This window comes from Xiphophorus hellerii, chromosome 1 (assembly GCF_003331165.1).
Source record: "Xiphophorus hellerii strain 12219 chromosome 1, Xiphophorus_hellerii-4.1, whole genome shotgun sequence".
In the NCBI taxonomy this organism is placed as follows: Eukaryota; Metazoa; Chordata; class Actinopteri; order Cyprinodontiformes; family Poeciliidae; genus Xiphophorus; species Xiphophorus hellerii.
Window position 1 is genome coordinate 29,688,854 of NC_045672.1, and position 22,421 is coordinate 29,711,274.

The window sequence follows — 22,421 nt, forward strand, 5'->3', positions numbered from 1 at the left end:
GTATTCTTTGCTTCTGGTCTTGTATTGTTTTTCCTTTGGTCCTTGATTTTCTTCCGGTCTTGATTTGCTTTTGCTCTGGCCGTTTTTGGCATCCTATCTAGTCTTGCTTCTGTTTTGGTCCTTTTCTGCATCTGATCTTGTTTTGCTTCTGCTCTGGTTCTTGGTTTGTCTTGTCTTTTTATTCTACCGGTCTTGTTTTGCATTTGATCCTGTCTTGTATTGTCTGCTCTTGGGTCAGTTCAAGTCCTTGAGTTGATCTTGTTTTGCTTTTGTTCTTGTCTGTCTTATGGTTTGGTCCTGTTTTTTTCTTTGCCTCCGGTTTTATTTTTCCCCTCCGTGGGCCGCCACCTTACCGTGGTGGAGGGGTTTGAGTGTCCCAGAGATCCTAGGAGCCGTCAAATGCTTAAAACTTTCTGAGGACTAAAAAAAGCTGCAGCTTCAAGACAGAAACCATCACTGATCTTCAAGCAAACAGCTTCACATAAATGAGTGGTAAAAATGAATGACTTGGTAACCACAGAAACATCACATCACTACTTACAGATGAGGAAACATTCAGTCAGTACTGTTCAGAAATCAGGAATAAAAGAATTGAACTAATTTAAACTAAACAAAGAGTTCATTTTGTTTTATTAAGAACACTTGATCAGGTTTTTTCATAGCTGTTTAAAGGAAACTACAATTTGTTTTGCAAGAATTTTTGGTTTCACAGTAAAATTACAGGAAATTCTGTATTTAAAAAACATAGAGATCATTACATTTATTTTCTATCCAAATGCTAAATTACTGAGTCTTTATGGATATTAATTTACATAAGTTCTTATGTAAGAGATGAATTAACTTTTTCCCTTGTTGCTAAATTCTGTTAACTTAGCAAATCAATAAATTTTCCTAAACAATAAGGAGGAAACTGTAAATTAATAAAATATTATTTATTGAAATCTAATAAAAGAGATCAGTAACCTTTAAATTAAAAAGATATACGCATTTTTGACCATTTTTACACAAGTATGTCCCTTTATATCAAAATGTTAGCATTTAGTTTGACAACATTAACATTCAGAAACACATTTTGTTCTGGAGTAACAAAAATTAAAGTCAGCACAAAGATGAGAACTGCTTAAACTTAAATTATTAAATATAACCAGAAATAATGAGAAAATATAAATATTAAGAGAACTTTAGTTAATTTCCATCTCCTTTGTTACTTTTATATATTTATGTTCTTGCGATCTGAAAACAGAAAATTACTGGAAGCAAATTTCAGTTTCTCTACTATTTCTGTATTTATATATAAATATCAATTACTATTTTAAAAAAAAAATTAAAACCAGTAAACCTTTTAGTTTACAGCAGAGCTACTGCTGTAAACTAATGTTGGAGTAAAGAGCAGAATCATCGCTGTGGTTTGCAAAGTTCATCTGAATCTCTGAGTAGGTGACGTTTTCTGCATGACCACAGGGGGCGCTGTCGGCTGAAGTAGAGGCAGCTTTCAGGAAATGAACCTCAGAGTACTCTACTGCACCATCTTTAGCCTGGAAGGAAACAAGGAGAAACATTTCAGTTTGCAACTTCACGTTTAATCATTTCCCTTCATGCAAAATATAACATATTAGTTTGTTAAACCATTAGAAAGTTAATTTATTTTTAAAAAACTGTGACAGCTTAGATTTTGGTTTATTTCATTAAGATTAAAAGTGTTTGAAGCCAAATAAAGAGATACAATTATTTTTTTGCTATTTTTTGGTCATGTGATAAATATCTTTACTCAGATTTAATTAACCAGATAAATGAAAACTTAGATTTTACACAATAATGCTAATTATGATTGTTAAGCCTTCCTTCTTTCCTTCCTGTCTTACCTTGGAGAAGTTGTCGTGTTCTGTTTCTTCTGGAGGACCTGAAAAAAATGCAGATCAGTAAATATGATGATCAATTTTCCATTTTTTTGCAAAAAAAAAGTTGAAATTGTTTTCAATTTTTGCAAATATGCAGTATTCGCATGCAGCATGTAAATGTTACATATGTTACATATCTGCATGTAAATATGCAGATATATTGATCTGCTGCATCCAGTTTCATTTGGTGTCATTGTTGAGATTTAATTAATTTTTCTGCTAGAAAAAGGAGCAAAGGTGGTTAGAGAACCTAAAAGTTGTACTCAAGTAGCTCTACTTCGACATATTTTTCCTCAAATTAAAGTAATAAGTAGTTGGTAAAAAATCTATTCAAGTACCGAGTAACTGATCAAATTATCAATCATTTAATATTTAAAAATTACACCATCAGACAAACCAAAATATAAAGTTAAGTGAAAATGTTGGCATTTTAACGATGAAAATGACAATAATTCATAAAAGTAAAAACAAATTAGGCAAAATATTTTTTCATATCACTTTCATGGAAGAAAAAAAATTATGAAACTTTAACAAAAACAGCAGGTGTGTCTGTCTGGTGAATGTTTGGTTTAAACATGTTTTTATTCAGTGGGTAGAAAATCCATAATTTTTACTCAAGTAAGAGTAGAGATACTTTATAAGAAAATTACTAAAGTAAAAGTAAGAAGTACAGCATAGTAAAAATACTCCTAAAAGTACATATTTACAAAATATTTACAAGTAAATGTAACTAGTAACTACCAAACTCTGAAAAGGAGCAGCAGAATTTCTTTAATTCAACGATCAGTTGTGAAATATTATATATATAAACTTGTTTCAGGGTCAGAAATGATGCAGCAACATGTTGAATAAGATTCAGTCTAACAGTTTATTTAATATTTCACATCTGCACAAGATTCTAAACATTGTGATTATATTTAATACTTTATCTAGATCCTAAAAATCTGTGAACATGTAAAATAAAAAAGAAGCAAAGAAAATTTTCCACAACTGAAGAATTGGTTACAATAATTATTGTTTAATTATTCTTGAAAAAATAAAGTTTCAGGACAAAAATAGATAAATTTCAGGATAAAGTCTCCCCTATCATTGAGCTTTATTCAGTTGAATTATATTTAAATATATAAATTAATAATATTAATGATGTTTCCATACAAAACTTGGTCAAATCTACTTTAGATATGAATCATATTTAGTTAAACCCAAAATTATTCATATCCCTGTTAGAGTCAAGTGTAAAATGAAAGTTTAATTTTATCAAAATGTTTCTTCTGACTGGAAGTAATAGAAAAGTTTTTTGCTACCTAAAATCTTAAGGGAACTAAAAATTAGGGTGATGGCAAGGAGCTCTTCCATCCTTAACTTGGAGTTCATCTGATAAATTGATCAGATATCAGTAGAAACTTTCAGGGTATTTGTGAAAATGGTTTGATCAAGAGATTAATATGTAAATATTTTTCAACATCCCATTTTTAAGACAAAATTTACCATTTAAAAGTTTCTAAGACAAAATACAAAAACTGGTGGAATGTAAATATTTTTTAATTTTGATTTAATTTTAAATCTAAACTTGTGATGTGTATTAATTATTTATAGATTAGTTGTCTGTAATATTTCACCGTCATCCTGTAACTCACCTTTCTGTTGACTGAAGTTTTTCCTCTTGAAGAAAATCAGCAGAGCTGCAGCTAAAAAGACGAACAGGACGACCAGAACCAGACCCACATAAAGCAGCGGATCTGCAGGGATGATCAGAGTTTATCTCAGTTTATTCTGAGTCAAAGAATCTCCAGCAAAATGTTTTAGTAATTCACATATTTGTAAATTTGTATTCCTGTAGAATATTTTTAATAATGGGTAGATTAACCTTAAATGTTCATCAGCTCTGAGTTTCACTTATAAATAAATTTGGACTTTAATAAACCCAAATTATCTCATCAACGTCTAATAAACATGAACAGATGATGAACCTGGAGCTGCAGCTGGTTTCTCAGGGAGTTTGATGGTTTCAGATGGAGAAAGAGAGAAACTCTGAGTTGATGTTCTAGTTGTTCTCTTTCTTGTTGTTGAAGCTGTAGGGAGAAAAGTTGATCCTAGAAAAGGTCTTTGAGTCCATTTTGGTTCTGAAGAATCTGAGGATGTGAGAATGAAACAGAATCATAACCACTGAGGTTAAATTTATATTCTTCCTGTTTTTATTATTGATTTGTGTCTTCATGAGTCGCAGTTTGGAAATGATGGCTTTGTAAATCAGATATCCTGAAATCTGAGTTTAACCCAGAAAACTCACCTTCAGTCACAACAAGATAAAAATCATCGTATAGAGTTCCATCAATGGTTTCATCGGAGCGACACCGGTACCGTCCTGAGTCTGACGGTTTCAGATCTGTGATGCTCACATGTAGAAAATCAAATGAAAAAATATTTCTGTTTTCATATCTGATGCTGAATCTGCCTCTCTGATCTTTATCTTTAGTTGTTTCAATGAGAATATTTTCTCCTTCACAAGTTTCCTTACAAAGGAACCTTTTCTTTCCAAAGTAACCAAATTCACATCTAACTGTGATGCTTCCTCCTTCCTTTCCTCTGTAGTTTCTCAGAGTTTCTCCATCCTGCAGAGCTGCTGAGGAGAAAAACAGTCAGTAGTTACTGTCACTGTAGAATATAAAATAGATTAAATAAAGTCATACATTAACCTTGGTGTGTTGTATATCTTTAAATTTAAGCCAGTGTCCCAAACTAATTAAGCAAAGTTCTGTAAATAACTGGATTAACAATGTTTTGGTTCCTTCATATAAAAAATCTCCAGGCTGTAAATGAAAGATTTGGTGAAAAATCAAACTCTTTTCTCTGCTTTGTGTCTTTGTGTTTCTAAGGAAGGTCTCAGTGTTGCTGCACTCCGAGTTACTTCTGCTCTGATGTTCCTCTTCAGATATTTCAAAATCATAAAACCTCTTCCTCTGTTTTTTGGAACAGATGAGTTGTAGAAAACCTACAGTTGTCCAAAGCAACAGTCAAAACTCTATGCGGGGTAAGTTTTATCATTTTTTATTGACATATACATTTCTATGTTTCTATTTTTGAGTGACAATATTCAGAGTATCGATTCTGTGCTTCACATAATCAGCTACTTGACCACAAATCAACAGAAAGTAACACATGAAATTGTAGGAAAAGTCAAAGACGTCAAAGTTAAATTTGTTCCACATCTTGAAATGGTCTGATAAACCGAGGAACTGAAAGGATGAAGGACTGAGAGCAGAAAAACTGATATAAATAAAATGATGTACTCACTGAGGAGGAAGAGGCAGAGCAGAGTGAGACAGACCTTCATCCTGAGCTGCTGATTGTTTCTAACTGTTTCTCTTCCTGCTTCACTGATAAACCAGGAACTTCTTCACAGGATGCAGTTCCTCCTCTGAACACCAGAGGGCACTACTACTTTTAATGCAGAGTTAAAGTTTCTGTAGGAGATTATTGCTGATCAGACCAAACAGTTTTAATTAATAGAGTTTCTGATTATTTTGATCATTTTAAATATTGTTTTATAACATGGTTATTATATTTAGTTATATGTCTTATAAATGTTAAATCTATATTTGTGTTCTAAGTTATAAAAATCATCCGTTTTATGTTTGTAGGTTTTATTGTTTCATCCAAATCTAAATTATTCCGACCTTTATTTGATACTTTTGTCTTATATAAGGTCTTATCCTCATATTTTTAATGCTAATGTAGAAAATTGAATTTATTAAAATACAAAATATTTGCTTATTTACAGAAGTTTATTTAAAAAGCATCTTTACAACACGGTAATTAGATTATCTTTCAAACATCTTCTGTAACATTCAATGAAGAAACATTTTTTAGCCAAGTGGCAAAACTCCTTTATAATGTGTAGAAAACGTTCCTGTATCTTTGACATTCAGTTATTTTCTAGTGAAAATATGAGACTAAATGTTTTTTTGAGATTAATTCAGGAATAAACAGAAATTATTTCATTAGCAGATGAATTGTTCTGTCTGTCCTCTGGGATTTCCTCTCTCTCTGGGTTGATCTGCAGGAAGAAGAAGAAGTGTTTAATTAATTTATTTTTATTAAAGGAGGTTAGAAACTCTAATCAAACTCAGGCGTTTTATAAATATTCAGGACTAACCGTTCTTCATCTGTACTTTGAGCTCTGATTATTTCAGTTCAGGAATAAATTGTAAATATTTTATCTGCGTTCCCAGTCTCCCCAGCAGAATCTGAAAAACATTCAGATCAGAGAAATGAAACGTCTGATTTACAGAAAACTCATCGTTTGTTTTCTCACCTTTGCTTTTCATGGTTCTCCTCTTCCAGCAGGAAATCATCAAAGGTGTCGATAACAAGATGATCTTGGCGACCAGAGACAGAATCAGATAAAGCTGCAGACCTGCAGGGGAGTTAAAGAGAGAACAGCTTGGTTTGATCAGGTTGGAAAATGTGACTCTTCAGAAAAACGAAGGTAAACAGATACCTTTGTTCATTGTTTCTGCTGTTGTTACAGAAGGTGATGTCACTAATGTTGATGGAAAAGTCTTCAGGGTCCAGTTTGGTTCTGAAGTTGTAGCTGTGAGAAATTAAACATTCATGATACCAATGAAGATGTTTGTCTGTGTGAGTCTCAGTTTGAACATGTTGGATGATTTGATCAGTTAAAAACATTTGAACTCAGATTTAAACCCAGTTTTGGATCAGAAGCTGTCAGTGAGCAGAGTTTACTTTCAGAAACATGGAGGAACATTTTCAGGAGAGAAACTCACCTTTAGTCACAATGAGGTCAAATTCATCGAACCGCACACCAGGATTGTCCACACCACATCGGTACCGTCCTGCGTCAGAACCTTTCAGCTCCTTTATGCTCACATCCAGAACATATGTTCTGGTGTTAAATGTTTTAAAGCTGGTGCTGTATCTGCCTTTCTGAGCTGTGTCACTGGATGTTTGAACCAGAATATTTGTTCCTTCACATATTCCCTTACAGAAGAACGTCTCGTTTCCAGAGAAATAAAATTTACATCCAACTGTGATGTTTTCTCCTTCCTTTCCTCTAAAGCGTCTCTGAGCGTCTCCGTCCTGCAGAGCTGCTGAGAGGAGAAACGGTCAGTAAATACGGTCAGATCCAGCAGCTTGAAGACAAAATATAGTTTATAAATTTAACTGAAGATGTGAGAATAAATTAGCTAATGATAGCTAACTAATTCTGATGCATTCCCAAAATGTTGCTTTAGTTCATCAAGCTCCTTCTCTTTTTTTTGGTTAAATCTCCAATGAGAAGAAAATCAAAGCTGGTTGAAAAACTAAAAAGTTAACATCCTTTAGATAATACAGTATTTTATTTTTCTGCTTTGTACAGCTCTGCAGATTACAGCTCTGACTCTATGATGAAAATTTGGTGTTGCAGGACTTTGTGGTTTATCTTTATGTTCTTTTTTTAGCTTCTTTACATTTAGGAAGCAAAGAGTCGCTTCCTCTGTTTGACCTACGTTTTGAAGAAAACGGCAAGATTTTTAAATCAACAAACTGAGCTCAGAACAAAACTGAATATTTTGTTAATTTAAATCTGCATTTCAGCATCTAGTTTTATGCTGAAATAATCTACAAAAGTGTGCATTTATTGATCACAAATAATGGCTAATTGGCAAATAGATGAGAAATTTTACAACCTTAGAAAATAAATTAATTATCCTAATAACAAAGCTTTCTTTTTTAAAACTGATTAACATATTTTATGACAGAATACAACAGATAAAACTACACAGTCGGCTTAAACCTTTCAACAAGTTAAACCCTCTCGGATAAAAATTCATCCTTTCAGTGAGGAACTGAAAAGATGAATGACTGAGAGCAAAAAAACTGATCTAAATAAAATAATGTACTCACTGAGGAAGAGGAGGCAGATCAGAGTGAGACAGACCTTCATCCTGAGCTGCTGATGGTTTCTAATTCTTCTTCTCTTCCTGCTTCACTGATAAACTATGAACTTCTGCATCTGTATGTTGCAATCCTCCTTTCTTGTGAAAACATGGAACTAAATGTTCTTTGGACTTGATTGTTTCAGAGAGTTTAGTTCAGAAATAAATTGAAAATATTTCCTCAGCAGATGATTTGTTTTGTCTGTCCTTTGATTTCCTCCCTCTGGATTGATTTGGAGGAGGAAGAAGAAAAGCAAGAACAGGTAGAAACTAATGAAACTCAGGTGTTTTATAAATATTCAGACTCACCTGGGAGACGGCAGCGTTCTCAGTTTCCACAGCAGGATCTGAAAAGCATTTTGATCAGAGAGGTGAAACTTCTGATTTACAGATATAAGATTTTCCAAGAACTAGAAGCAAAGTCTTAGAAAAGTTGCTTAATATCAAGCTGATCTGAGCAGAACCACTGATGATTATTGCTCAGAGCATGTTGGCGAGATTTTGTTCTGATGAAATATTCTCCAGAAACGAGACAACAGAAACATCATCAAACTAATAATTTCCCATTTCTGTAAATCTGTGGTGGAATATTTCACTATTTTTAGCCAGAAGCTTTTTTTTAACTCTTGGCTTTGGTATAAGTATAGGTTTTTTTTTAGATGTATGTAAAATGAGGACAAAACAGCTATTTCAGTGTTTTCTCACCGTTGTTTTTCATGGCTCCTCTTTCAGCAGAAAATCACTAACGGTGTTGATAAGATGAACTTGGCGATCAGAGAAACATAAAGCTGCAAACCTGCAGTGGAGAAAACGAGGGAACAATTTGGTTTGATCAGGATAAAGTGGAAGATGTTTACATCCCCACATCCTTCTGACTGAGATAAAAGAAGCTGAATCCTCTGTTTTGCATTGTAGTTTGTGCTTCTACAATATGTTAAATATTTGGTTTTCTGCACATGAAGCTCAGCATGAAACCTGTAACAGTGACCAGGCATCTCTATATGGGAGAAAAGGAGGAAATAAAAATGTCATTCTTTATTTTAAAAATAGTCAAATCGATATTCACACATGATTCGCCTCTTTTACCCATAAATACTTTGTAACATTAACTGATTAAAACCAGATCAGTCACTGATACTGAGTCTCATAAAACATCCAACATGCTGAAATATTCACTGATTAACTTTTAAAGTTATATTGAAAAATTAAAGCTGCTACATGTTGAAATTTACAGGAATATTCAACTTTAAAAACAGTTATTGTAAATTAGCAGTTACGCAGATGATAAAGTGACAATCCAGTTATTGTTATAAAGTCTTTTTTTTGTTATTTTAATTACGTTTGTGTCTATAAGGTTGGCAAGATTTTCCTTCAACAGGAAAGAGCTTCACTGATAAATAGATAAATAGAGCTGAAACGATTAATTGAATTGACATTAATCGATTATTTGAATTATTGTCAACAAATTTAATAATCAATTAATTGGCAACTGGAGTATACATCCTCTAAAGATGGCCATTAGTTGAAAGGACAAGTCAGAGCAGAACTTTAACCAACTGTACAAAATATGAACATTTTGCATTTAAGATTAAAAACCTACTTTTGTTTTACCCAGAACGCCTCAAATTACAGTTTTAGCTTCATCTGGTTTAAATCCTGTCAATAAAAATCTCATATTTAACAACTTTTGCTCTCCAGTTAATCCAAAAACATCAACAGATTAGTAAACAGCATTTTCTTATCTTCAGTTTCTTCCTTTGCTACAAATGATTAATTGTAATCTAAAGGAATGCTGTTATTGCATCTCAGGCAATTAAATATTTTCTTATTTAAAATTTTTGCATCTTTCTTTGTATTTCAAATATTGTGTAAAAAGATCTTAAATGAAAAATCTGCAGAATGTGCCAATTTTTTTCATCTGATTAATCAATTAATTGTTAGAATAATGGAAAGAATAATCGTTAGACAATGAATAACTTGTTTTGGGAGAAAAGTTTAAACAATTATAAAAATTGATTTAACTGAAAATATCTTCCTGATGTTCATGTGTGTCTGCATGATGCACAGTTTGAACATGTTGATCTTTTAAGGTTGATTTGGTGGGAATCTGAGCTGATTGTTCAAACTCAGCTCACAGCTTGATGTTTTTTAGAATAATCTCCCTCTTAGCGTCGTGAGTCCAACGGTTTCAGCTCCTTGATTCCCTCATAAACGACAGAGCTCCTCTTTTCATATTCAATCCAATATCTGCCTCTCCGATTTCTGCTTTGAGTTGTTTCAGTGAGATTATTTCCTCCTTCACAAGCTTCCTTGCAGAAGAACTTCTTGTTTCCAGAGAGGCCAAATTCACATGTAACTGTGATGCTTCTTCCTTCCTTTCCAGTGAAGAATCTCACAGTTTCTCCATCCTGCGGAGCTGCTGAGGAGAAACACAATCGATTCTCGATAAACTCTTGATTACTGTCATTATATGCAACAATCTTAAAGAGAAATTATGCTTAGGACTATATTTGCATTTATGCTGCATTTGGCACTTTGAGAGGTTGATTTAGTTTTTATTATTATTTATATCAGCGTTGCTGTACTTTTATAACACTTTTAGTCTATAAACCCCAAAGTGCTTCATGTTACATGAACTTGTGGCGTCGTTGCATGGCAGCCTGTCAGTCTGCCCTGGTGCAACTTGGGCTGCAATTGTGGTTACAATCTGTTAGCGTGAAGCACTTTGACGTCCTCTTTACTGAATAAAATGCTACATATCTCTCTGAAAGGTCGGTGAGGAAAAAGGTTATAGTAGCTTTGGGTTTTTATAGTTTAGTTTGACCTCGATGCAACTTTATTGGAGTTTTTCTCCATTTTATTCCGTTTTAGTTTTCTCAGTTTCTGTTATTTTGTTAGTTTTAACTATAATTACCTTGATGAGGAAATTGAGGTCAAATGTCAGCATAACACAAACATGGTTGTTCCACCAAGATAAGTTAACTAGATTTTTCAAGCCATTTGCAATAGTTTGTAAACAATTTGTTTTTTATTCATTTATTATGTTCTTGTCTTGTCAAGCATTTCAGGCAAAGCATATAAGGAAGTTGGTTGACTACATATTAACATCTTTATATGTTTATATATATGTTTATATGTACACTGCTCAAAAAAATAAAGGGAACACTTAAACAGGTGTTTAACACTTAAAGTGTTCCCTTTATTTTTTTGAGCAGTATATGTAAACATATTAACAGTTCAAGGATAAGTCAAACTTCTTGCAGTTAACAAGGTAGAAAAAAAAATGCTCTCTTACAATCAATTTGTGCTGTTTTTCCTATTTTTATTCCTTTTTTACTTTTCTAAGATTTATATAAATCTGTAAATTCTCCTAAGCAACTTGCTCTGCTTTCTGTGGGAGATGTTGGTAAGTTTTCTGAAACAATATCTAAATTTCTGCACCTTTTTGATGATTGGGCTTCTTTTAAAATGTTGAAATATAATAATAACAATAATTATGCTTCACATATAATTGTAAATAAGTCAGAAAAATGGACGTTTAACTGTGATGTTTCCTCCTAATACTCCAGTTTCCCTCGCAGCGTTTCCATCCTGCAGCCCTGCAAAGATAAAGTTACTGTAAGACCAGACAGGATGAAATAATATCATCTAAAAGTTAAACTGAGGACATGATGTGTTTATTCAATTGGTGGCATTTTTTTCACTCTTTCCTCATTTCAACAGTTTAACGCCACTAAAATTTAAACTAAAAATAACTTAAGGTGTTTAAATGCAAATGTTTCTTCTTAGCTTCCTGCACGGCCTTCCTCTGCTGATTGCATCTTTATGTGTGAAATGAGGTTTTTGATGTTGCGTCATATGTTTCTTATTTTTATCTTACAATAAGTAAGAGCAATTTAATTTCTTTGGATCAACAGCCTTTTGGTTTATATGAAAAATTTTGTATCTAACTAATAAAACTTGGATGCTTCTCTACTTTGTTAAATTCTGAGCTCTTCACCAGAATATATCTTCTTATCTTCTTATGTTTGCATGTTGCTGCCGTCTGTTGTGGTTCACTGCTGCTCTGATCTTTGTCTTAAACAAAAACCATAAGTTCTCTAAAGCAATAAACTGTTTTTGTTAACCAAAAAATCTAAGTGTAAACATTGATAACAGATTTTTTTGTTACTTTTAAGTTTTGTGGTGGAAAAAAAAAAGATAAGCACAAACCCAAAAAATGCGATACATTTTATTTCAACTGGTAAAAAGAACTAAAACTAAAGTTACTATAAGTATAATGCTGGATGTCCTTGATTAGCTTGCAAATACATTTATGGTTGTCAATTTAAAAGGTTTAAAATAAGCTAGCAGCTGATTTTATTCATGTTTTAATCTGATCATCAGCGTGTCTTACCTCAGAAACCGACAGGAAGAGACTCTGATCCTGCTGCACTGATAAACCCGGAGCGTCTCATGGATGCAGTTCCTCCTCTGAACACCAGAGGGCACTCTCTCCACTTTATTTTATTTCTGCGTTAAAATTTCTGAGCCGTTTAAATTCAAATTATGCTCCATTAGTCAACTTTCTTGTTGTACAATGACTTTTACAACCATGATGAAATAGGATCACACCGTTTGTACTTGAAGCAAATGTCAGTGACGTCGTTTTTAGGGCATTTACGTCACTTCACACCTTCAGCGGTTTGTTCTTCCAGCGACTTTTTCGCCCTAAACTACAGTATTTCTGTTATTTCCTTCTAAACAAATAAAGTGTTTCAGCACAAACTTAAACCAGTTACTCAAATGTCTTAAGAACTGTGCAAAAATAATGTCATTTTTTATATACTTATGAAAAAATACTGTTTGCATTGTTGTATAAAAGTGCAACTGAAATGTAGCCAGAAAAACATGCAAATTAATTCACACTGGTTGTAAAATTACTTAAATACTGCTTTGCCACTTTTATTGTCTGTGTTTGAGCCCACCTTTATTATTGATCTTTTCTGTTTCTTTTTTGTTTAAAGCATCACATTTACCTGATATTCTGGCAGATATTCTGGCGCTCCATAAATTGTACATTTTAAAGGATTTTTGATGTTAAAAGTTACTCAGCTGCTTTCAATACTCCATAATGTTGAGGCTTGAATAACTTTCACTGAAATTGTATTTTTTTTAAAGTTCATCTTCTTTAACATTTGCATTCAAACTCAGAACCTTCTTGCTTGCTGTTAGCCACATTGCTAGAATATATTTTATTGCACTTATTGATCATAACTAATAACTGAACCAACTGAGTCTGATTAGATATGATAGATTATGACCCATGATTAGATTAAAATAACTGAGAAACCTCAGATGGTACGAAGGATTTATTGGTGTAAAAAAAATTGCATTTATTTACAAAAAGCAGAAAATCACTCCATACAAACAGATTTAAAGATAAAAGTATAAAATAACCTGAAAGTTCTCAATGTTTCTACTTGGTAAGCAGCTATAATGTTATAAATTATCTTAAATTAGGAATGGGATGTCTAAAAATGACAAATATAAACTCATGAAAGCAGAAATGAACATTTGATTTGCAATTTCTGATACAGATTGAATTATTTCAGTATGAAAACATATAAATAATATTTTAGCTTAAGTTGAAACTGAAGATAATTGATTAGATTTAATCTGTTTGTCGTCCTCTCTGGTTTCTTCTCTGAGTTGTTTCACTGAGGCGATTTTTAAAACACTAAAGAAACTCTGGTGGTGTTTCATAAATATTCAGACACTCGTGGTTGACGCCATCATTCTCTGTTTCCACAGCAGAATCTGAAAAACATTTAGATCAGAGATTGAGAGACTTTAAATGTAAAGTCCTAGAAAACCACAGCTGGTTGATGATCAGAGCATGTTGGGAACATTTTGTTCCCTAGAAATGATGCAGCTAAATGAGGAACATATTTTAATGTTTTTAAATAACTTTCTCATTTCTGTAAATTTGCTGCTGAAACTTTATTTTTACAGACACTTGTTCTAGACTAATAAAACTCTGAAGAAGAAAATGAGGAAGAACCCTCCAGGGTGTAGGAGAGCTTTAGCATAGATGTAGTTTTCCATAAAGGACAACTTTCTGTTTTTCTCACCTTTGCTTTTCATGGTTCTCCTCTTTCTGCAGAAAATAACCAAAGGTGTTGATAACAAGATGATCTTGACGACCAAAGACAAAACCACATAAAGCTGCAGATCTGCAGGGGCGTTGAAGAGAAAACAGTTTGGTTTGATCAGGACAAAGTGGTAAATGTGGTGCATCTGATCCAACAGCTGATGACATTTATCTTTGCAAGTAACATTAAAATGTCAGCATTTCTACACATTTCTCTGTATTAGTATAACATATTGGATGTCTACGGTTTGCAGCATAAAGAACCAAAGAGGAAACCTACAAACGACGACAGCAAAACTTTTAAATTGTATCCTCTGTTAAATATTCATTACCCAATGGATGTATGAACAATCACAATACAATGCTTTAGTTAATCTTTAGGTCCAGAATTCAAAAACGTAGAACTATTACTATAACTAATAAAAACTCAACTGGAACTAAGCAATATTTAATCAATTTTAATCAATAATAACTAATAAACAAGCAAGCACACTAAAAAACTACTTAAAACTAACTGAATTAGAAAAAAAGTCACAAAAATGAAACTAAACTACAGTAAAGTAAATAACTATCACAGCCTCGTCCTGGATGTGTCTCTGTCCAACTAAATCAGCTTTTTGCCATAAATGCTAAAACTAGCATAGCCACCGATGACGATGGTAGAAAGATGATTTTCATGTAACAATAAGTTGGTTCTCTGCCATTAGCATTGATTGACAGCGCTAAGACCCGCCTCCTGGCTCTGATTGGTTGCATTTCTTCAGACAGCAATAGTAGCTCAGAGAGGAGGTGGAGGAAATTGATCTTTCATAAATGAACTGTCTTCTATTACACTGTGACAATTTCAACAAATGTGAAAACATTTTCCCTTTTTTTAACTTGCATACTGAGAGTTAAGGTCTTGCTCTTTCGATGCTTTGTGGGTTTTCATCCACCGAGTCAGTAAACCACCATCTGTGGGAGTTCTGATATTCTCTTTGTCCTTCAATAAACTAAAATGAACCCAAGAACAAAACTTTTTAAATGAATCAGATGTTGGTTTACCTCCTTTTGTTTTTGTATTTATTTATTTAATTGTGAGAGTTTTGAAATTTATTACTAAGAGGTTTTTCCTTTAACAACTCTGAATGTTGCTGATGAACTTTAACAGACCCAAATCATCTCATCAACATGAACAGATGGTGAACCAGAAGCTGCAACTGGTTTCTCAGAGAGTTTGACGGATTCAGATGGAGAAAGAGAGAAACTCTGACTCTGAGTTGCTGCTGTTGCTGCTGCTGCTGCTGCTGTTGCTGCTGCTGTTGCTGCTGCTGCTGTTGCTGCTGTTGCTGCTGCTGCTGTTGCTGCTGCTGTTGCTGCTGTTGTTCTTCTTGACGTTGTTGTTGCAGTTGTGGTAGAAGCTGATGAAGAAAAAGTTGATCTTATTAAAGGTCCCACTCTGCAAAAACACAAAATCTTATCAAGTATTTGTAGTTTAGTTTTTAGTGCAGATATTTTAGTCACCTTGAAATAAGATTACCTCTAAGTCACTTTTGTCTTATTTCAAGTGTGCTACAATAATTTGACTAGAAACTGGGTAAAAATGCTTTTATGTTTTTGCAGTGCAGAGTCCATTTTGGTTCTGAGGATTTGAGTGTGAAACAAAATCATGAGGATAAATTTACATTCCTCTCATTTTATGATCAATGTGTGTCTTCAGTTTGAACATGTTGGTCATTTTAAGTTGATCTGTTGAAAATCTGAGCTAAATGATAAAACCAGAAAACTCACCTTCAATCACAAGATAAAAATTATCGTATAGAGTTCCATCTAAGGTTTCATCGGAGCGACACCGGTACCGTCCTGAGTCTGACGGTTTCAGATCAGTGATGCTCACATGTAGAAAATCAGATGAAAAAATATTTCTTTCTTCATATCTGATGCTGAATCTGCCTCTCTGATCTGTATCTTTAGTTGTTTCAATGAGAATATTTTTTCCTTCACAAGTTTTCTTACAAAGGAACCTTTTCCATCCATAGTAACCAAATTCACATCTAACTGTGATGCTTCCTCCTTCATTTCCTCTGTAGGTTCCTAGAGTTTCTCCGTCCTGCAGAGCTGCTGAGGAGAAAAACAGTTACTGTCATTGTTAAAGGAAATCAGAGGAAACATAGTTATGAATTTAACTGGATGCCTTAGAATAAATCTCAACTTACGGAAGTGTCTCAAACTAATTCAGCTAAACTCACTAAACAGGATTAATAATCTTCTAGTTTCCTTAAACAGCTGAAAATATTAATTGAGGAAGTTTGCAAAGTAAAGTTTTGAAGAAAAACACTGACGCATCTGTTGAGGGTTTGTTTCTTCAAAGATGACTTGAGTGTCTGAGAGGAACTTGATGTTCCTCTCCAGTTTCACAGCCGCTTCCTCTGTTTATCTAATAGTCTGAGTTTTACAAAGCCTACATTTCTGGAAAGCAACCGACTCTGAGCATGTGAAAGTTGAAAACATGGGGTTTATTTTGTTTTATTTCTACATACAAATGCCCCCTGTCAAGTTTTCTGTTATTGCATGAAAACAAACATATTTTACATCCAGAAGTTTACAACATCAGCAAATTTCAGCACAAAATGAACAGGAAGTAACAGATCAAATGGAGGACAAGTCAAACAGAGTTCTATTAAAAATTGGTTTACCGAAGAAATAAAAAGGGATGCAATAGATAAAACAACTAAAACTGTTGGCTCCACATAGTTCAACAAGGTAGAATAAATCTTTTATATACCAGGGAACTGAAGGGATGTAGGGTTGATAGCCTGCATCCTCTGTCTATAATCCAAGACACGGTTGGTTCGATCTGTGGTCATTTGCTAAATGACGTCTCCCTACTTCTTTATCCTGTTTCTTGTCAATTCACTGTTTAATAAAGGCCACCAGCCCCACAAAATCTTGTTTTATGTGTCTACATAGAATCTCAATTAAATAAAATGACATAAAATAATGTACTCACTGAGGAAGAAGAGGCAGATCAGAGTGAGACGAGCCTTCATCCTGAGCTGCTGATGGTTTCTAACTCTGCTTCTCTTCCTGCTTCACTGATAAACCAGGAACTTCTCTGCAGGGTGCAGTTCCTCCTCTGAACACCAGAGGGCACTAATACTTTTACTGCTTAATCATAATTCTTTGACTATTTTAGTGGTGGGAAAAAAACAGATTAACTGTTCCTATGAAGGCGTATTAGGATCATTTTAGGTAGATAAAAAGGAGTAAATAACCTCAGAAAAATCTCAAAAAGATTCTAGAAAAAAACTTCAAAGTTTCAGAGTTTGAAAAGTGGAAATGATGCAGAAAATTCAGAAATTTTGACATTTTGCTCAAAAGTGTTCTAGAAAGAGCTTGGAAATTTCAGAGTTTCAAAAGTCAAAAACGTTTTTTAAAAGTTTAACTCAGACGCATAAAGAATAATGGAAAATCGGTATGTTATCTCCTTGTTGTGAAAGAAATTGTTCTATTGTTTATTATTGTTTCCTTATTCTATTTTATACTAGTATTTCTTTTCTTTAAAATAAAAATATGTGTGAAAAATAAGATACATAAAAGTAAGAGGGCAGAATAAACTTAAGTTTATACTTCTGCCTACCTCCTGTTCAAACCAATAATGGTCTAAATATGTCATGATATTTGAATATGTTACACATAAATAAACAAAGTAAATTAAAAATATATTTTTAGCACACTGCAGGGAGAAAGGCAGAAAGCTGGGCGCTAATATGAAGCCTCCAATCAAACAATGAGAAAACAAACAATAATACATTTATAATCCAACGATTAGATCATATTTCAAACATCTTCTGTAACATTCAGTAGAAGAACTATTTTTTAATCTGAGTCTGAAAACCTGTTTCATAATTTAGCTCCTCTATAATCTAGAAAACTGTCCTCTCTGTTTTTTTCTTGTGAAAACCTGAGACTGAAGGTTCCTCATCTTTGGGCTGTTTGTTCATTCAGTTCAGGAACAAACTGAAGATGTTTCCTCAGCAGATGATTTCTTCCATATTGTTTCCTCTGATTTTCTCCCTGTCTGCATTGATCTGCATGAAGAAACGTTTTATCACGAAGACAGTTTTAAAAACACTGAAGAAACTCGGGTGTTTTATCGAGACTCACCTGAGAGACGACATCATACTCTGTTTCCACAGCAGGATCTGAAAAACATTCAGGCCAGAGATGAAACTCCTGGTTTACAGAGATTAAAATAAACTAGAAGCAAAGTCCTAGAAAACTTGTTCAGCATGAAGTTTGAACTGCGCTACATAATTTCTGTCTTTTGTCAGCGTTAGTTTGCTTCTAGTGAAACGACATGTTTCTCCCTTTGGTCAAAGAAGAAAGAGGGTAGGAACCTTTCTGTGATAACCAGGAGGAATAGGGACTTGGAAAGGTGATGCACACTGCGCCGTATTTATTAGTAGCACAAAAACAATAGTTTTTTACAGTTTCTATGAAAATAAAAATCTGACAAATTTGGAAAACTGAAGTCAGATTGAATAAGACTATTTTTGAGGAAAAAAAATCTCTATTTTTGAAATGTATTGAAAAAGGATTTAGTAGAATTTACAACACAAGTATAAGTATTTTATGCACCATGCCAGATATGAATCTGTGCTTTTTTTGCATTGTTTAAGGACTTCAACCTGGAAGAATGTCAGTCAGTTGCTGCCTGTAAATAAAAAAGGGAGATTCTTTGATAACTGAATGTACTCTGCAAAAATACAACATACAACGAGTTTGGTGCGAACGCACCAATAGTGAGTGTTGGTTCGTGTTTTCTGCATCCTCACCTTTGCTTTTCATGGCTCTCCTTTTCCTGCAGAAATTCACCAAAGGCAACAATATCAAGATGATCTTGACGATCAAAGACAGAACCAGATACAGCTGCAGACCTGCAGGGGAGTTAAAGAACATTTTTGGTTTGATCAGGATAAAGTGGAAAATGTGGTTCTTCTGAGATAAAACAAGGTAAAAAAAAAAACAACTTTACTTTTGGGTTCAGGTGATGTTCTGGTCTGTTGGGTGATTTCAGATGAAGAGGAGGAAGAGGAAGAACTCAACCTTTGAGTTAATGTTGCTGCTGTTGTTACAGAAGGTGACGTCACTAATGTTGATGGAAAAGTTTGCAGGATCCGGTTTGGTTCTGAAGTGGTTGAAGCTGAGAAATTAAACATTTGTTATGAATCAGAACCAGATACAGCTGCAGACCTGCAGGGGAGTTAAAGAACATTTTTGGTTTGATCAGGATAAAGTGGAAAATGTGGTTCTTCTGAGATAAAACAAGGTAAAAAAAAAAACAACTTTACTTTTGGGTTCAGGTGATGTTCTGGTCTGCTGGGTGATTTCAGATGAAGAGGAGGAAGAGGAAGAACTCAACCTTTGAGTTAATGTTGCTGCTGTTGTTACAGAAGGTGACATCACTAATGTTGATGGAAAAGTTTGCAGGATCCAGTTTGGTTCTGAAGTGGTTGAAGCTGAGAAATTAAACATTTGTTATGAATCAGAATCAATAAAGCTGCAGACCTTGATAAAACCAAGAACCGCTTGGTTTTATCAAGGTCTGCAGCTTTATTTGGTTTATTTGGTATTTTGGTTTATTTTGGTTCTGATTCAAGAACTGCTTGGTTTTATCACAAAACAGGTAAATGTTCTGAATTAGGCTTTTTTATTTTATTTTAGCAATTCAACATGTTTTTAATGCACATATTAAAGTCTAAGTGCTAAATAAGTTTTTAACTTATTTATCATGAACATGTTCTGTCTCTGAATAAGTTCTGACTTAGGAAACGTTTGACACTCATAACTGATCACTGGAGAATAAACATTTTCTCTGATATTAAGTTGAAAACTTTTCATTTCTCCATTATATTTATTCAGTTTGGCTGATATTAGTGACTTTGTTCTTCAAACAGTGAACTCCAGTTTTATCTCTGTTGTAGAGTAAATTTTCTACATAACTGCAGCACTGACTAAATGTCTATATAAATGAGAAATAATAAAAAAAATATTCATAATGATAAAATTGATTTAGATTTTTCTCTACATAAAAATATTAGGGCCACTAAAAAAGCAAATTCTCACTTTAAAAGCCTGAAATCAATAATCACAATTATTATTTGCTTTTTATTCAGTGACTTTAAACCTTTTCTGTATTTCTTTCCTTCTTTGTTTTAAGAAGAAAGTGGATTTTTTTCAGTACAATCTTTCATTCATTGCTCTAGAATGCAAAATGTGACGCTCAAATTCAAGACCTGTACCTGTAGAAGAAAAATTAGATTTGGTGAAATTTTCTTTTCATATTAAAATGTATTAAACACACAAGATTTCTGGCTTTGAGAAATAAAAAAAGCATTTTTTCATCATTCCATAGCAGACTGGTAATTCTCTGACCGTCATTCGTTCTGAATCTTGGAGGAATTATGTTTCTTTTGCACAACTCGAGTTTTCCGTTTCCAAATTATGCAATCTTCCAAATCAACCTTGATGTTTTTCTTTTGTTATTGTCATTGTTGGTGTTGTATGCGTGATCAAATAAATCTGCTCATACAAGGATTACAGACCAGAAGCTGCAGCTGGCGTCTCAGAGAAGGTGGTTTCAGAGGAAGAAGGTGAGGAAGTCTGGACTGAAGGAGTTGTTTTCAAGGTTGGTGGGATAAACCATGATGATGTAAAACTATGCAGAAACCAGAATGGCTTTGGAGTCCCTGAAGCTGTGAAAAGTTAAACAGAATCAGAAATTATTTGAACCCAGGATCCTGCTGAAGGTTATTTTGAGCTGGAAACGTTTTCAGAGAGCAGAAAATAATTTTCAGAGACAAGAAGGAACATTTTCTGAACTTTTTGTAGAAAACTCACCTCCATTCACAACCAGTTCAAAATTCTCATATCTGGTTCCACTATAAGTTCTATCCAAGCGACACCTGTACCGTCCTGAGTCCGACTTTCTCAGGTCTTTGATTGTAAAATAGAGAAAATCAAGTGGACGTCCTGAATTTTGTTCATATTTTACATTGTATCTTCCTCTCTCAGCTGTGTTACTTGTTGTTTCAATCAGAATATTTTTCCCTTCACAGTTTTCTCTACAAACAAACTTCCTCACTCCAGAGACGGGAAATGGACATTTACCTGTGATGTCTCCTCCTTCTACTCCAGTTGTCCTCCTCACAGCATTTCCATCCTGCAGCCCTGCAGAGGTTAACAGTCAGTAGTTACTGTAAGACCAGGCAGAATAAAATCACATGGCCTAAAAATTAAGCAGAGGATCTTATGTGTTTATTCAGCTGGTAAGACATTAGAAAGTTTATGTAAACGATTAATTTAATTGTTTTATTTTGCTTTCCTCAGTTCATGTTAACTCTATGTTATGTAAACTAGGAATAGTAACTTAAGGTTCTTATATGTAAATGTTTCTTAGCTTCCTGCACGGCCTCCTTCTGCTTATTGCATCTTTATGTGTGAAATTAGGTTTCCGCTGTTGCTTTACATGTTTCCTTTATTCTGAATTCCTCAGAGTAATTTTAATGAATTTACAAAATACCTGTTTGGTTGATATGAGAAAGTTTGCAATTACCTAAAAAAAAGTATAAGTGTAACTTGTTCTAGTTTTCTAGTTTACTAAACTCTTCAGCTGATTATATCTTATCTGTAACATGTTTTGTGTTTTTCTGCTATCTGTGGTTCGCTGCTGCTCTGATCTTTGTTTCAGGAGGCAAAGAGCCATTTTGTTTTTTTCTTCGACAGCTGTAAAATAATCAGACCTCAAAAAATAGAAGACAAGCAAAACCCAAATAATTCGATACATTTTGTTTTTACTGAAAACTAAAACTACTATATGTTTAATGCTGGACGTCCTTGATGAGCTTTCAAACACATTTATGATTATAATTTTAAAAGGTTTGAAATAAACCAGGAGCTAAATGTATTCACATTTGAAACTGCATTTTACCACAAAGACCAAGAGGAAGAGACACAATAAAGGTAATTTGAAACAGAGACCACTTCATATTGATATAAATAAAATAATGTACTCACTGAGGAGGAAGAGGCAGATCAGAGTGGGACAGACCTTCATCCTGAGCTGCTGATAGTTTCTAATTCTGCTTCTCTGGTAAACCAGGAACTTCTGCATCAATATGTTGCAATCCTCCTTTTTTGTGAAAACATGAAACTAAATGTTCTTTGAGCTCTGACTGTTTCAGAGAGTTTAGTTCAGGAATAAACTGAAAATATTTCCTCAGCAGATGAAATTAAAGTCAGAATTCAGTTTTTTATTATTGGCCCTAATCCTCTTCCATACATTTCATAATTTTTTTCAACCCCACTCCAAAAAGCTAAACTATTCCTTTTTGCCTTTGATGAAATACATCCTGAATATTTAAGGCATTTTGAGCTTTGATTAAACTTAATGAAGATCTGCTTCTTTAT

At 33.6% G+C, this 22,421-nt stretch overlaps 2 protein-coding genes and 4 long non-coding RNA genes across 7 annotated transcripts in view; 1 reads left to right on the forward strand and 5 right to left on the reverse strand.

Moving 5' to 3' along the window:
- LOC116717809 (uncharacterized) overlaps positions 1-6,679 on the forward strand; it is a 36,291-nt gene extending 29,612 nt beyond the window's left edge. Inside the window, exon 3 of the long non-coding RNA XR_004338814.1 lies at positions 6,396-6,679. This is a non-coding gene — a long non-coding RNA (uncharacterized LOC116717809). The remainder of the gene's footprint in view (positions 1-6,395) is intronic.
- Positions 1-9,618, reverse strand: part of LOC116717773 (CMRF35-like molecule 8) — a 36,436-nt gene extending 26,818 nt beyond the window's left edge. The window contains exons 1-5 of one of the 2 annotated variants that reach the window (XM_032559388.1): positions 7,806-9,611; positions 6,686-7,009; positions 6,447-6,492; positions 6,400-6,410; positions 6,214-6,315 (exon numbers count right to left, since the gene is read on the reverse strand). In XM_032559388.1, the coding sequence (XP_032415279.1) occupies positions 6,214-6,315; positions 6,400-6,410; positions 6,447-6,492; positions 6,686-7,009; positions 7,806-7,845 (523 nt within the window). In that variant the 5' untranslated portion in view covers positions 7,846-9,611. Of the gene's footprint in view, positions 1-5,766; positions 5,956-6,054; positions 6,316-6,399; positions 6,493-6,685; positions 7,010-7,805 lie in introns of those variants that run through there. The other variant, XM_032559397.1, reaches the window with a different exon arrangement.
- On the reverse strand, positions 3,695-22,083 carry LOC116717790 (natural cytotoxicity triggering receptor 2-like). Its single transcript, XM_032559412.1, has 3 exons — positions 22,029-22,083; positions 4,189-4,518; positions 3,695-4,030 (listed from the first exon to the last, which is right to left on the reverse strand). The coding sequence occupies exons 1-3, from the start codon at positions 22,066-22,068 to the stop codon at positions 3,843-3,845; spliced, it is 558 nt and encodes a 185-aa protein (XP_032415303.1). The 5' UTR covers positions 22,069-22,083; the 3' UTR covers positions 3,695-3,842.
- Positions 13,174-15,291, reverse strand: LOC116717797 (uncharacterized). Its single transcript, XR_004338810.1, has 2 exons — positions 13,951-15,291; positions 13,174-13,636 (listed from the first exon to the last, which is right to left on the reverse strand). It is a non-coding gene; the product is annotated as an uncharacterized LOC116717797 (long non-coding RNA).
- On the reverse strand, positions 15,309-17,028 carry LOC116717805 (uncharacterized). Its single transcript, XR_004338812.1, has 3 exons — positions 16,960-17,028; positions 15,741-16,067; positions 15,309-15,370 (listed from the first exon to the last, which is right to left on the reverse strand). It is a non-coding gene; the product is annotated as an uncharacterized LOC116717805 (long non-coding RNA).
- Positions 19,310-21,201, reverse strand: LOC116717814 (uncharacterized). The gene is made up of 3 exons (XR_004338815.1): positions 21,123-21,201; positions 20,558-20,707; positions 19,310-19,471 (listed from the first exon to the last, which is right to left on the reverse strand). It is a non-coding gene; the product is annotated as an uncharacterized LOC116717814 (long non-coding RNA).
- Positions 22,084-22,421: the final 338 nt, after the last annotated feature.

Coding starts and splice junctions, on each gene's coding strand:
- LOC116717790 (XM_032559412.1), bottom strand. CDS start 22,068: ATGAAGGTCTGTCCCACTCTGATCTGCCTCTTCCTCCTCA. Junction 4,519..22,028: donor GATCTGCCTCTTCCTCCTCA/GTGAGTACATTA, acceptor TCTCCTCAGCAG/CTCTGCAGGATGGAGAAACT. Junction 4,031..4,188: donor TTATCTTGTTGTGACTGAAG/GTGAGTTTTCTG, acceptor TCACATCCTCAG/ATTCTTCAGAACCAAAATGG.